The following is a 14,343-nucleotide window of genomic DNA, read 5'->3' on the forward strand; positions in this document are numbered from 1 at the left end:
GCTTCCAGCATGTAATATATTCAGCAAAGACTTAAATCAGGGGTCTTCAAACTTGGCCCTTTTATGACTTGCTGAGGAATTCTGAGAGCTGAAGTCCACAAATCATAAAAGGGCCAAGTTTGAAGACTCCTGACTTAAATGCTGTCCCCTTTAAGCCCTGATTTCCCCCTAAACCTTGTTCTAGTCCAGGCACGCTGGCTGAGGAATTCTAGGAGTTGAAGTCACAAGTCATAAAAGGGCCAACTTTGAAGACCCCTGCTCTAGCCAAATAATATTCCACTGCCCAAACTTCGTAAATGCAACAACCGAGAGGAGAGCTTCAGGACTGCAAACCATCTTCCCTGTTTGACTGCAGGTTGGACATTCTTGTGCATGGTTGCTTAATTATAAGCCAATTAAAAATCTCCCAGCTGCATTCACAAGGTTAGTATTTCAGAATTTAGCACCTGGTATACACCTAACCCTTATTTGCACCACCTTTATTACAACCTATCCTTAAGTATTTTGAGGATCAGGATCAAAGGCAGCCTTTGGTGAAGCTGACTAATTAATGCTGGAAGGATTGCACCTGGGGCTGGGTCTATTTAAACCCAATTGAAAGCCTCAACTTTGCTTGACTTTTATTTTTTGCAATGGAGCAGAAGGAGGAAAATTCCTTGTCCCAGGTATTATTGTTGCATTTATACTATTGGGGAGGAGAATAGAAGAAGTTTGTGACAGGCACTTCAGCAAACAATGGTGCTGTTGGTATATGCTTAGAGCTTGAGCTGAAAGGGGAAGGGATATTATTAGAGGAAGGGTTTGTGCTAGACCTTCCCTCTCAGTCCCAAAGCCCAGTGTTGTAATGGGGAAGGTGCTGGACTAGGAGTGGCAAGATCCATATTCAAGCCCCTGCTAGACCTGGAAGGCCCATAGAGGGATTTGGGGTCAATGCCTCTTTCTCAGCCCAAGACCTGTTGGGAGAAGGTATTGAATTAAGAGCAAGGAATTTGAGGTTCTTGTTACTCCTCAGCTACAGAGGCTCCCTGGGGGTCTTTGGGCTTTCCCCCTCAGTTCAAGAACCAGGATGGTACAATGGGGAAGGTGCTGGACTAGGAATGGAGACACCCAGGTAAAAGTTCCTCTTTCAACCACCAAAGCTCATTGGCTGAATTTGGAGTAATCCCTCCCTCTAAGCCCAAGAGCCAGAATGGTGCAGTGGTGAAGGTAATGGACTAGGAATGGCAAGATAGAGGTAGTAGTCCAGCCATTGAGCTCATTGACTGAATTTGGGGCAGTCCCAAGAGCCAATTGGGTCTATTTGTGAAGATGTTGGACTGAGGTGAGACCAGTAGTGGGATTCAAATATGTGAACAACCGGTTCTCTGTGTGGATGCTGCTTCCGGAAGTCCATTCTGGGCCTGGGCAACAAAAAATTAGCTACCGGTTCTGCCAAAGTGGTGCAAACTGGCTGAATCCCACCACTGGGTGAGACCCTGGTTCAAGACCCTCTATTCAACCATGGTTGCTTCTTAGGGGACTATCTGCCAGTCACACTTTCAGCCCAACCCTCTTCATAGGGGTGTCGAGGGAGCACTGTATGCACTTTGAGGTATAAAACTATTGTTTTGAAAAATAAAAACTTGGAACTTCCCAACCTGGGTCTGAAGCTTTACATTATACTAAAAGTTGTGTTCCCTTTGGCAAAAGGATTCTTAAATAGTTTAGTTAAATAGAACACCCTCTTCATTAGGAGGAAAAGAGTTAATAGGGTGCTGTTGCTGCTTTTTTTAAAAAGGGGGGGCATGTGCAAAAGTGCAATTTAAGAAGTAGATATTTTTAGTACCAATCAGTCCCTCTAGAAATTGTAATACAATTTAGAACCATTTTGAAAGTGCCCCCTCTTCTGATTATAGGAGAAGCTGCTTGGGTCCAGATTATCACTAGATTCATTGGAAGCTAACCTTGTTGTAAACCAGGGGTCTTCAAACTTGGCCCTTTTATGACTTGTGGACTCCAATTCCCAGAATTCCTCAGCCAGGCACCGCTGGCTGAGGAATTCTGGGAGTTGAAGTCCACAAGTCATAAAAGGGCCAAGTTTGAAGACCCCTGTTGTAAATATTAGAGGCTAGAAATGGAGGGGCACATGACATGGATTTTGTAATTTGTGTACTTTATTTTAGTTATTAACATTGTAAAGTTATATTTAATTTTTATCAGGTCACTTATCACTGATTCTTACCAGCTGTGCTATTATAACTTTTAAAGTTTAAAATTAGAATTGGCCCTGATTTTGATCTGTGAAATGCATTCTCGCTCCTCAAGGAACAAAGGTATCTCTCAAGCATACGCAGAGTGCACATGCTTCTCATCAGTCATTCCAACAAACAACCACTAACCCTGCCTGAGGAATTGAGCAGGTTGGAGGAAGAACTTCTATATTCTCCTTTTGGGGGAAAATCCCCCCTCTAAACCAACATTTCTCAACCTTGGCAATTTTAAGTGGTGTGGACTTCATCTCCCAGAATTTTCCAGCCAGCATACTGTCTGGGGAATTCTGGGAGTTGAAGTCTATGCATCTTAAGGTTGCCAAGATTGAGAAACACTGCTCTAAACTATTCAGAACAACGGCTGTTTTCTGGTACGTTTTGCACCCAAGTCTCTCAAAATAGCGTGCAATGGCTCATTGACCCAGCAAGTGTTCTGAACCATCAGATCTAGTGGCTTGCAAGCTTCTTAAATGTCTTTAGGTGTCAGCAGCTGATTTCCTTCTTCTCTAGCAGATTTCTGCATTTCCCCTCAAAGAAAGCACAGAACCCACCTGGAAAGTATGTTTTAATACAATAGACTGGTTCCGCCCACTGAAATTTCTGGTAAGTTTGCCCCCTCTCCCCTTGGATTTCAGTGGTGTTGGGGGGGGAGGAAATAATTGCTCTGGAAAGTGGGAAGAGGTTGAGGTTTTGGGCAACAAAACAATCTCTGGTCAGGCTTGCACTTTCAGCCAGTATCCTAGGTGTTTTTTTGGAAAATGAGTAAGGAATGACCATTTTTTGTTTTGTTTTGGGGTTTCCTGGATGTTTGCCTCCATTACTGGAAGCTTGACACTTGGCAAAAGGGCCTGTCCTTCCGTGCCTTTTAGATTACTCTGCTTTCTCTAAGATGGGCATGTTTCAGATGTGTGGACTTCAACTCCCATAATTCTTAACAATGGCCATGCTGGCAAGGGAATTCTGAAAGTTAAAAATCCACACATTTGAAGAGTGTCCTAGTTGGGGGTGCGTTCTTTTACAGGGCATCCTAGAGCTGATGGTAAATTTTAAGAATCTGAGATTGGAAGCTTGATTGACAACAGGTAGTCCTCAGCTTGCAACCTTTTGGGTTAGTGACCCTTCAAAGTTACAATGGTACTGGAAAAAGTGATTTATGACCATTTTCCACACTTAGGACCATTGCAGCATCCCCATTTTGTGATCAAACTTCAGATGGTTGGCAACTGGCTCATATTTATGGTGGCTGCCGTGACCTGGGGGCTCAGTGATCATATTTTGAGACCTTCTGACAAGCAAACTCGATAGGGAAGCCAGATTCATTTTACAACCGGATTACTAACTTTTAACAAACTGCCGTGATTCACTTAACAATTGTGGCAAGACAGGTTGTAAAATGGAGCGAAACTCACATAACACATGTCTCACTTAGCAACAAAAATGTGGGGCTCAGTTGTGGTCCCAAGTGATGGTTCACTCTTTGCAGTGATGGTGAACCTTCTGGAGAGCGAGTGCCCCAAAATTGGCCCCGCCCCTGTTCCGCCCCCAGCCCGCCTCCTGCCTTGCCTGCCTGCAGGCCTACTCACCGCCTCCAGGGCCCACCACAGATCGCCCAGGCAGCCCAGCAGCGCCATGGCAGCCATGCCCTCTGCCCACACCCCGCAACATCAACTGTGCGCGATGGGGCATGAGGGCAGAGTCTTGTCTACGCTGCCTGGCTGCCATGTCCTTGACTGCGCTGCTCCGTGTGGGCCATGCTCGGGGGCGACTCTCCTCCAAGGGGGCTGCTGGTGAGGAAGGGGTCGTGGGAGGGTGAGGCTGGGACAATGGCACGTGTGCCCACAGAGCAAGAGCTCCGAGTGCCAACTCTGGCACGTGTGCCATAGCTTCGCCACCACTGACTCTTTGTGATCACATACATTTTCTCCAGATGATCTGTCCCTAACCTGGCCTTTTAGGTTTACCAACAGTGCACTTGTCACCACTGTAACTGAGTCTATCCACAACTGCTGCTGGTCATCCTCTTCTCTTTCCTTCCACCTTTCCCAGCATTGGAGTTTCTCCAGAGATATCTGGGTCTTTGTTTAATAAAGTAGGATAATTTGAGCCAGGTCATTCGTGCCTGAAGGGAGAACTCTGGGCTGATTTATTCAATGACCCATTGGTTGGTTTTCTTGTCTCAGGAGTCTTCTCCAACACCAAAGGTCAAAAGCATCAATACTCTTTCCATTTTGCTTCTTCAAAATCCTTTTGCTTCCATAGAGTTTCTGGAGGAAGTGAATTTAGAACGAGAGATATATAGAGAAACAGTTTTGTCTTTTTCTATGCTAATTGGCTTTTATAATTTGCAAATACCTTGAACTTGAACTTAAACACACATACCTCCTGTCCCTTATGTTACGTTGGCACTGCTCTTTCTGTTTGCAAAAGGGGGGGTGGATTGTGGGGGAAAGGAGAAATGAGATATTTCTTGAATGGATCCTACAAACAAACCAAGACTCGTTTTTTATTGTCCCAAGTGCAGAACACAGAATAATAGATTTAAATTAGAGAAAGTTCCAGCTGAATTCGGGGGGGGGGGAAGGATTGTAATAGTAATAAAGTTTGGTAATGGGCCCAAATTCTAAGGAAAACAGTAAATCTCCTTCCTTGCATGTGCTCAAATGAAGGTTCCCAAGATGTTTTCATTTAAATCTCTGTCCCTTGCAGGAGCTGACAGCTACTAGAAGAAATGGCTTGGTTTTTTTTTTTTTTTTTTAAAAAAAACATGCTAGACAAAAGAATGAATTGTTTGGGTTTGCACATTTTGCTAAATGATGATAATAGTTTGCTAGGTGATGATTTGTGAACACAGCTTTGGCGATTTGTAAAATGTATTGATGTGAAGCCAGGCAACATGGTTTATTCAGTACAGCCTGAATAAGCAGGGTTTGAACACAGCCATTGATCTCTGAATGTCAAGTTAATAGTTTCACAGAAAAACTGTTGCTATCACATTGTAAACTTCCTAGAGGTGGGCAACAGGATGTCCTTCTTATCGGACATCTTGTCTGATCTAGCAAGACTCCTTCATGGGGAAGATTAGAATTCAGATTAACAGGATAGTATCTTGCTTATTCAGACAGCATAGCCGTGATTGTTTAAGATGAAGGACTGTGGCTTGGGGAATCTGCAGATATACCTGCTTGGTTAAGGAAGAATTTGGGATCAAAAATTCCTCCTTGGCTTAATTCTCTAAAATCCTGCCCATTTTAAGATTTGGGCATTTTGCTTTTCTTCTCGCAGTCATCTAGAAAGACTGGCGTATTATTCACACTCATTTTTCTTTCCTTACTGTTCAGCTACAGTGGCTACACAGGGGATGTTCTTGGCTTCGTTGCCTGTTTACAACAAAACCTCTTGACAGCAACAAGCGCCAGCCGGCCATAAAGCGTCTGGGCACAGTGGCTCAGATCCTCTTTGCCATCATCCCAGTCCGACTTCAGTTGGCCCTTGGCTTTTTACATACCGTGTGCCAGAGTATTGAAGTTGAAGGTAAGTCAGGAAAAGACCAGTGGGGAAATGGGATATGGGTTTTTTTCCTCCTTTTTCCAAACTCTAGAAATGCTAAAAAGTGTAACCAATAATTTTGTAAGCTATATTAGGTTGGGATAGTCAGCAACGGCACATAAACAGCTTGCTTTTCTCCCTTCGTCTGGAATGTACACACTCCTGGTGGTTGCTGGGACTAGGCCAGTGGTGGTGAACCTATGGCACGTGTGCCAGAGGCAGCACTCAGAGCCCCAGCCCTGCCTCCCCCTGAAGCCCCCTCCTCACCAGCAGCCCCCTGGAGGAGAGTCGCCTCTGGGCATGGCCACGCAGCCAAAAACATGACAGCCGGGCAGCAGGGACAAGATTCTGCCCTCGCGCCCCATGGTGCGCAGTTGATGCTGCGGGGCGCGGGAGGAGGGCATGGCTGCCATGGCGCTGCAGGGCCACCTGGGCAATCTTCTGTGGGCTGTGCAGGCAGTGGGTGGCCCTGTGGGGGGTGGGGTGGGGTTGCGGGTGGGGTGGGGGGGGCAGAGTGGGGGCTGGGTGGGAGCAGGGGCAGTTTTTGGGCACTCGGTCTCTAAAATGTTCGACATCACTGGACTAGGCCTAGCAGTTTTCTAGGCAAGGTTTTTAGAAGTGGTTTGCCATGCCTCCTTCTCAGAGCTGAGAAAAATGACTGGCCCAAAGTCACCCATCTGGCTTTGTGACTAAGGCGGGATATTCCAATATTTGAGAGGCTGTCACAAGGAAGAGGGGGGGGTCGACCTATTTTCCAAAGCACCTGAAGGCAGGACAAGAAGCAACGGATGGAAAGTAATCAAGGAGAGACCCAACCTAGAACTAAGGAGAAATTTTCCTGACAGTACAATTAGTGAAACAACTTGCCTCCAGAAGCTGTGGGCACTCCAACACTGGAAGTTTTAAAAAGAGATTGGACAACCATTTGTCTGAAATGGTATAGGGCGGGGGTAGGCAACCTTGGCTCTTTTATGACTCGTGGACTTCAACTCCCAGAATTCCTGAGCCAGCCATGTTGAGGGGAAAGGGAGTGGTTTTCAAGCTGAGCCATGCTGGCTCAGTAATTCTGGGAGTTGAAATCACGAGTCATAAAAGAGCCAAGGTTGCCTACCCCTGGTATAGGGTTTCTGCCAGAGCAGAGAGTCAGATTAGAAGACCGCCAAGGCCCCTTCCAGCTTTGTTATGTCATGTTATGACTAGAACACATGATCCCCTGGTTTCTAGCCTAGTGCCCTTAATTACATCACTTAACCACACCCAATTATTGTAGTGCTCTCCCTCCTGTGTAAGCAAGGCCAAATTGCTGTGCAAACAGCAAATCTTCATGATGTTATCAAGACCTGCATTCTTTATTATGTAGCATCCTCCCTGTGTCTAAAGAAAGCTTTGAAAAGTATGTCAGTGTCCTCCTGTTGTGTGCTGCATTGAAGTATAAAGATAATAAACTTAGCTTTTTCCTAGTGTTAGAATCTCACAAGAACACAAAAGGGTAATTGTCATGGTATCTGTGCTATTGGTAAGGTATTTTATTTGGGAAATTTATATGGCCGCCTATTCTTTTACAGCCACTCTAGGCTGCATAGAAGCAATAAAAACAGTATAGAAAGTAAAAAATAAACAATAACCTCCTTCCGCATCAGCCCCTAGTGACAACACATAGTCAAATGAGTCATTTGATTAGCTCCATCGCACTCTGGGTCCCTCAGGCCCGCTGGCAAAACCAAGTCTTCAGGGCCTTACCAAAGAGTGTCAAAGTGGGGGGCAGTCTAATTTCTGAAGGATATTCCAAAAGGAGAGAGCTACCATAGAGAAGGCCCTTCTTCTGGGTCTCACCAGATGTAACCGCCCTTAGGAGACGGCCTGCAGCATTCCTTGCCTATTGACTAGGTATTGCAATTTTTCTCCAAGCAGGCCTTCAGAGATGGTATTCTCTACTTCTTTAACTTAATGATAGTAAACCATTTCTCAATTAATCTCAGAATAGGACATCATTGATGGATAGAAGTTTTATGGTGCCTTGAAATCATGACTCCCAACTTTGTTGGTTGGCAGCCTGGTGATTAATAACTTAATAAAAGTTTTTAAAATGTGGTACTCTCTAGTCCAGGGGTCTTCAAACTTGACCCTTTTATGACTTGTGGACTTCAACTCCCAGAATTCCTCAGCCAGCATGCCTGGCTGAGAAATTCTGGGAGTTGAAGTCCACAAGTCATAAAAGGGCCAAGTTTGAAGACCCCTGCTCTGCTCTTTTGATTTTTTTAAAGCTGAGGTTTTCCATCACAAAGTTGATTTTTCGCAAGGCAACTGGACTTTCTTGGTTTTTTTTGAAGACATTTCGCTTTTCATCCAAGAATATTCTTCAGCTCTGACTTGGATGGTGGGGAATGGAAGGAATGTCTGCAAGGAATATAAATCCTTCCATTCCCCACTATCCAGTCAAAGCTGAAGAAGATTCTTGGATGAGAAGTGAAATGTCTTAAAAGAAAAACGAAGTCCAGTTGCCTTGTGAAAAAGCACCTTTGGGATAACTATGACTTGGATGATTGAGAATCTCCGTAGACACTTAAAGGCAAAGTTGCCCGTTTGTGTCCTCCGTTGGACGAGGCTCTTCTGGATGATGGAGTAACAAAGTCTAGGTCCAACTGTTTTTGACCCAGTATGACATGCTTTTGATTTTATCCAGTAGGTTCTTTCCTCAGCCTTACTTTGGGACATTAGTGGGTGCAAAAATCACCTCTGTAGTAATAGTAGTAGTAGTAGTAGTAGTAGTAGTAGTAGTAAAGTTGGAAGGGACCTTGGAGGTCATCTAGTCCAACCCCCTGCTCAGGCAGGAAACCCTATACCATTTCGGACAAATGGCTGTCCAGTCTCTTCTTAAAAACTTCCAGTGTTGGAGCATTCACCGCTTCTGGAGGCAAGTTGTTCCACTGGTTAATTGTTCTAACTATCAGGAAGTTTTTCCTTAGTTCTAAGTTGCTTTTCTCCCTGCTTAGTTTCCATTCGTTGCTTTTTGTCCTGCCTTCAGGCGCTTTGGAGAATAGCTTGACTCCCTCTTCTTTGTGGCAGTCCCTGAGATACTGGAAGTCTGCTATCATGTCCCCCCTCGTCCTTCTCTTCATTAAACTAGACATATCCAATTCCAGCAACCGTTCCTTATATGTTTTAGTCTCCAGCCCCACAGCACTCTTTTTCTTCCCTTGCAGAGACATTGAAATCGCCTGGCACGCCTTCTAAGAGGGGGAGTAAAAGGAAGACGGAAGATGTTAAGCTGGATGAGCCCCAGTGCTGGATAGAAACAATCCTGAAAGACCTTCCAGATAATGATGATTCAGAGGATCTCACCTATGAGGTACTGTGACCCTAAAAGTCCTGGCTCCAGCCAAAGAGCCCTGCTACCCAACATCCTTTGCTTCTAAGGTCCATCTGAGAGTCTCCAGGAAGGTGGCTACTACTACTACTACTACTACTACTACTACTACTACTACTACTAATAATAATAATAATAATAATAATAATAATAATAATATTTGGAAGGGACCTTGGAGGTCATCTAATGTTGAAGGCCCTCAAACCTTTTCTCCTGAGACTCCCTGGCAGAATTTGGTAGTAGGTGGCCTTCAGACACAAAGTCTTCATCAGCCTCTCTTACACTTCAGATTCGGATTGCAATAAAAATATTTATTTCACAGGTGTAATCATCAGGGAAACCAGAAAAAAGTATAATTTAGAAATCTGTTTTCTTGCATTTTCTGCCTGTTCTTAATAAGCGTGCCATTTTGTAGAAGAAATGAGTTGTATCTTCTGTATAACATCTCTCTGATTGTTGGAATATCCCCCACACTCTTTATAGTTATAATGGGAAATAATTGAGCAGAGAACAACATTAGCAAAATGGTTTTTTTTTTTTTTTTTGGTACAGGTAGTCACTTAGAGTCACAAATGGACCAGAATTTCTGTTGATAAACAAGGTGGTTGTTAAATGAGTCATGCCTGATTTTACAACCTTTCTTGGCATGGTTGTTAAGCAAATCACTAAGTACATCATGTGGTCATTTAGCAAATCTGACTTTCCAACTTTGCTTGTCCTGAGCTGGCTGGGAAATTTGCAAATGGTGATCACATGATCCCAGGAGGCTGCAACTGTTGTGAATGCACACTGGTTCCAAGCACCTGACTTTTGATCTTGTGAACCTGGGGATGCTGGGACAGTTGTAAATGGAAGGACCTAATTGTAAATCACTTGGTTCAGTGTCATTGTAGCTTTGAACGGTCAGTAAACAAGTGGTTGTACATCAAGGACTACCTGTAATTCTAAATGAAAGTTTACTGAAGTATTTAGAAAGTGCATTATGCTCAGCTGTAAATCGTGGGTTATGTTCCACAAACCCAGCCAGTGGATGATCAGCTTATTCTGGTTGTGTGTACTTGGCCAATTGGATCAATTCAGTACACTATAATTAAGCTTCCTATGAGTTGGTAAAATGTGCGAAGTAGCCAGGCAAGTAGCCCCAATTTTCTGGCATAGTCCCATAGTCCCATACTCAAGCATTTAATTCAGGCCTGGTTTATAAATTGCTCTGCATTAACATGTTTTTAATATTTTGGCTTAGCACTATGTACTAAGATTAGCCAATTATGATTTCTTTAGCAAAATCTGGGATAGCAGAACGTTTGAATCCAGACTGAGACACCTTATTTTCTTGGGGAGAAATAAATGATTAATTTACAGTTAGAACAATTGATCAGTGGAACAGCCTGCCTCCAGAAGCTGTGAATGCTCCAACACTGGAAGTTTTAAAGAGAGACTGGACAGCCATTTGTCTGAAATGGTATAGGGTTTCCTGCCTGAGCAGGGGGTTGGACTAGATGACCTCCAAGGTCCCTTCCAACTTTATTATTATTATTATTAATACTACTATTACTATTATTACTATTATTACTATTAAATACATATACAGTTTGGGCTTTTTTATGAATAACATGTTACTATTAAAAGAAGAGAACGTTGTTCAAGGTTGAGGCTACCTAACTGGGTAATGAAACATCTGCAAGCAAACAACCAAACTCACAGAGCACCAAAAATTCCACATGTTCCTACTTAGTTACTACACTTGCTTGTGCAATTGAGTGATTTGAACTTTTTTCGGAGAACAGGTCTTGTAAATATATCTCTTTTCTACCAGCTCACCAAATCAGAAACTGACAGTGAGGAATATAAGTCGCAGAATGACACCGAGGGTGATCTGGAGTATGAAGAGAAAGATGGTTTGCTGATACTGAAGGAAGATCCAGTTTCACCGGTATTTTTTTAAGCACATTGCCTTCTTTTAGCAACGTGTGCTTGGGCTCAAACCCTGCACACCCCCTGTTTACAGGTAGGCCTTGACTTATGATCTACCTGAAAAAAGTTATGACCCTGCTTCAAAGTTCTGACGGTCACTGCACACACACGCACCCCTAGTCATACAATCGCATTTTGAGCACTTGGTAACACAGCCATTTGCAGCACCCTGCAGTCGCATGACCACAGTTTACGACAGTTTAGCAAAACTGTGCCACTGCGAACAATGGGTTCACTTATCAACCACAGTGCAGTGTCACATGGCATATGACTCTGTTTTATGCCTTTTTTTGCCAGAAAACAGCATTTACTTCAGTAAACCATAGCATTAGTTTAGCTATTGCAAAAGAGATTGTAAAATTGGGTCAGTCATGTGGGTGACCTTCTTTTTTACAACTGTCACGACTTAAGACCTTAATGGGCAGGTTACATTACAATTGTAAGTCGAGGCTACCTGTACAGGAGTACCCAGCCATTCCTCAGCTTGATCGTCTTCTCCAAGCATGGAGAAACTTGTGATTAACTTCTGACTCTTATGCATTTCCACTCTTACAGCAGGGTCAAAATGGAGAGGGCACTGCAGCAGAAACACCCCAAACAGCAGATGCTAGAGAAGAACTAGTGGCATCACAAATATCTGGGGATGACAACAAACATCCAGAGCATCATCTTCTGATGAGCAGCGGCACCTACTTCCGAAAGAGCTTGGAAAGTACAGAAATCGTGGCCACATCCATCCAAGGCAGTGACATAGTTGATAGCAATGACTACGAAGAGATTTCGACATAAGCCGGTTGCCCTGGTAAGGATTTTCTCTTTGCTTGCTAGAATCAAAGGCTCCCTTCATCTGTGAGGACCTCATGGAGTGACTTTGAGCCAGTCACCATATCTCAGCTCAGAGAGAGATTTGGGCATATTAAACCCAGAAGAGAGAACAACAAGCTATAACTTTGATCTCATGGAGGAAAAGTGGGTTACAAATCTAACATATGTATCAACCCCTTTTCTTTCTTTCTTAAACAAAGACCATCTTTTCATGAAAATGATGTATAGGTAGAAGAGAATATTTGTAGCTTAGAGTTAAACTGTGGAGCCCTTAATGCTTTCTGAGCTTAGCGGTTTTCTTGCAGACATTTCATTAGCAAACTAGGTAACTTAATTGTCAGTCCTAACACTGACAATGTTACCTAGTTTGGTAACGAAATGTCTGCAAGAAAACCACCAAGGTCAGAGGGCACCAAGGACCCCACAAATGATGTACCGGAAGGCATTATTTTAGCGAATCTGTTAGCAAAAACTGTATGCAGTAGGGAAAATGCACCTGTGGAGAAATGGGTGATAAAAATGTTAGGGTGAAGTTTGGAGGGGGGTGTAGGGGGAGAAATCCTACAATTTGAGCCAAAGTTGACTAAGCAAAAAAAAAAAAATAAGATGTTAAGAGCACCCTAATTTAATATATCCATCCATCCCTTCAGCCCATCTTTGACTCCCATGGCATTTTTTAAAAAATCCAATTGTTCCCCTTAGCTCAAGTCAACCTGCCACTTCTAAATTAAAAGCGATGCTTTTTTTTCCATTCCTGCATCTGTCTCCTATCCATATTTGGAAAATATATTCCTGATCCTGCAGGTGTTACCTTTGACATATATGTCATACATTCACCATCAGTGACCTAGAACCAAAAACGTTATGCATGCAATGCAAATGGATGTGCTTTCCCCCAAATGGTGCAGAAACCTACTACCTAAATTTGTTTTTACACTATTTATTTCTTAATGTATGTTTTTATATCTATGGTTTTTAGTCAATTGTTGTGCATTTCCCAGAGTCTCTTTTTGTGAGATGGGCAGCTGTACAAATTCGATAAATTTGTCCCTTTAAAACAGTGGTTCTCAACCTGTGGGTCGGGACCCCATTTGGGGTCAAACGACCATTTCATGGGGGTCGCCAAACAAGGCTGTCCGTCATTTTTTCCCCTTTTTCTTTGGCCACACCCCTCGTACCCGGTGATGTATAAGTGGTTGGGGGTCACCACAACATGCGGAACTGTATTATGGGGTCGCGGCATTAGAAAGGTTGAGAACCACTGCTTTAAAAAGACCTTGAAATGCTGTACAATAAATGAATTTAATTTTTTTCTCTTTCTAGATTAATTAGAATTTTCGATGACTGGCTGAAAAATTTCAACTTTTGTGTCTAAGCTGCTCTTCCTTTTCTGTGCTGCTGTTGCATGGAGAAGCTATTTCATAATTGTTCGTTTTTCTATTTTAAAATTTTGCAATAAAGCTTCATTTTTCATATTTATATATTGGACAATTTGCCTGATTCTTTTCAAAGATAATTTCGTGAAACCTAAGAGCCAGAAATTCTGATCAGCATGTTTCTGTCTTTTAGAACCATCTTCTCATATTCCTCCAACTGCAACAAAAAAATGATACAAATCATTTTCAGAGTATATACCCATGATGAAGATTTTCTTTCTGAAAAGAGCCAAAATTTCTCCTCTAAGGCAATATTACCTATTCTTTTCCTGATACAAATTTTGGCATATGAATTGCAGATAGTTCTTGACTTACCACTGTTCATTTAACAGTGGTTTAAAATTAGGATGATCTCGGAAAAAGTGCTGAATGTAATAATAATAATAATAATAATAATAATAATAATAATAATAATAATAATAAATAAAAAAGTTGGAAGGTATCTTGGAGGTCATCTAGTTCAACCTCCTGCTCAGGCAGGAAACCCTATACCATTTCAGACATATGGCTGTCCCGTCTCTTCTTAAAAACTTCCAGTGTTGGAGCATTCACGGCTTCTGGAGGCAGGTTGTTCCACTGGTTAATTGTTCTAACTGTCAGGAAGTTTCTTCTTAGTTCTAGGTTGCTTCTCTCCTTGATTAGTTTCCATCTGTTGCTTCTTGTCCTGCCTTCAGGTGCCTTGGAAAATAGCTTGACTCCCTCTTCTTTGGGGTAGCCCCTGAGATACTAGAATACTGCTATCATGTCCCCCCTTGTCCTTCTCTTCATTAAACTAGACATACCCAATTCCAGCAACCGTTCCTTGTCTAAGGAAATCCTCAATCTTCCAGGTCATGGTTATCTCAAAGGTGCTTTTCAAAAGGCAACTGGGCTTTCTTAGTTTTTTTTTTCCCTTGAAAATGTTTTGCTTCTCATCCAAGAAGTTTCTTCAGTTCTCTTCAAGTTC

The 14,343-nt window shown here is 42.8% G+C and overlaps 1 protein-coding gene across 1 annotated transcript; it reads left to right on the top strand.

The window, feature by feature from the left end:
• Positions 1-528: 528 nt before the first annotated feature.
• LOC120303460 lies at positions 529-13,422 on the top strand. Its single transcript, XM_039333013.1, has 7 exons — positions 529-665; positions 2,763-2,852; positions 5,588-5,780; positions 8,999-9,144; positions 10,979-11,095; positions 11,692-11,938; positions 13,285-13,422. Exons 1-6 carry the CDS (start codon positions 633-635, stop codon positions 11,923-11,925), a joined length of 813 nt encoding a protein of 270 aa, XP_039188947.1. The 5' UTR covers positions 529-632; the 3' UTR covers positions 11,926-11,938; positions 13,285-13,422.
• Positions 13,423-14,343: the final 921 nt, after the last annotated feature.

Source organism: Crotalus tigris, unplaced genomic scaffold (genome assembly GCF_016545835.1).
Source record: "Crotalus tigris isolate CLP2741 ecotype Arizona unplaced genomic scaffold, ASM1654583v1 scf7180000024471.848039, whole genome shotgun sequence".
Classification (NCBI taxonomy): Eukaryota; Metazoa; Chordata; class Lepidosauria; order Squamata; family Viperidae; genus Crotalus; species Crotalus tigris.

Excerpts from the sequence above, each read along its gene's own strand:
- LOC120303460 (XM_039333013.1), top strand. The coding sequence starts at position 633 with ATGGAGCAGAAGGAGGAAAATTCCTTGTCCCAG. Across the intron at positions 666-2,762 it reads AGGAAAATTCCTTGTCCCAG|ATTTCTGCATTTCCCCTCAA; the intron begins GTATTATTGTTG and ends CTTCTCTAGCAG. Across the intron at positions 5,781-8,998 it reads CCAGAGTATTGAAGTTGAAG|AGACATTGAAATCGCCTGGC; the intron begins GTAAGTCAGGAA and ends CTTCCCTTGCAG.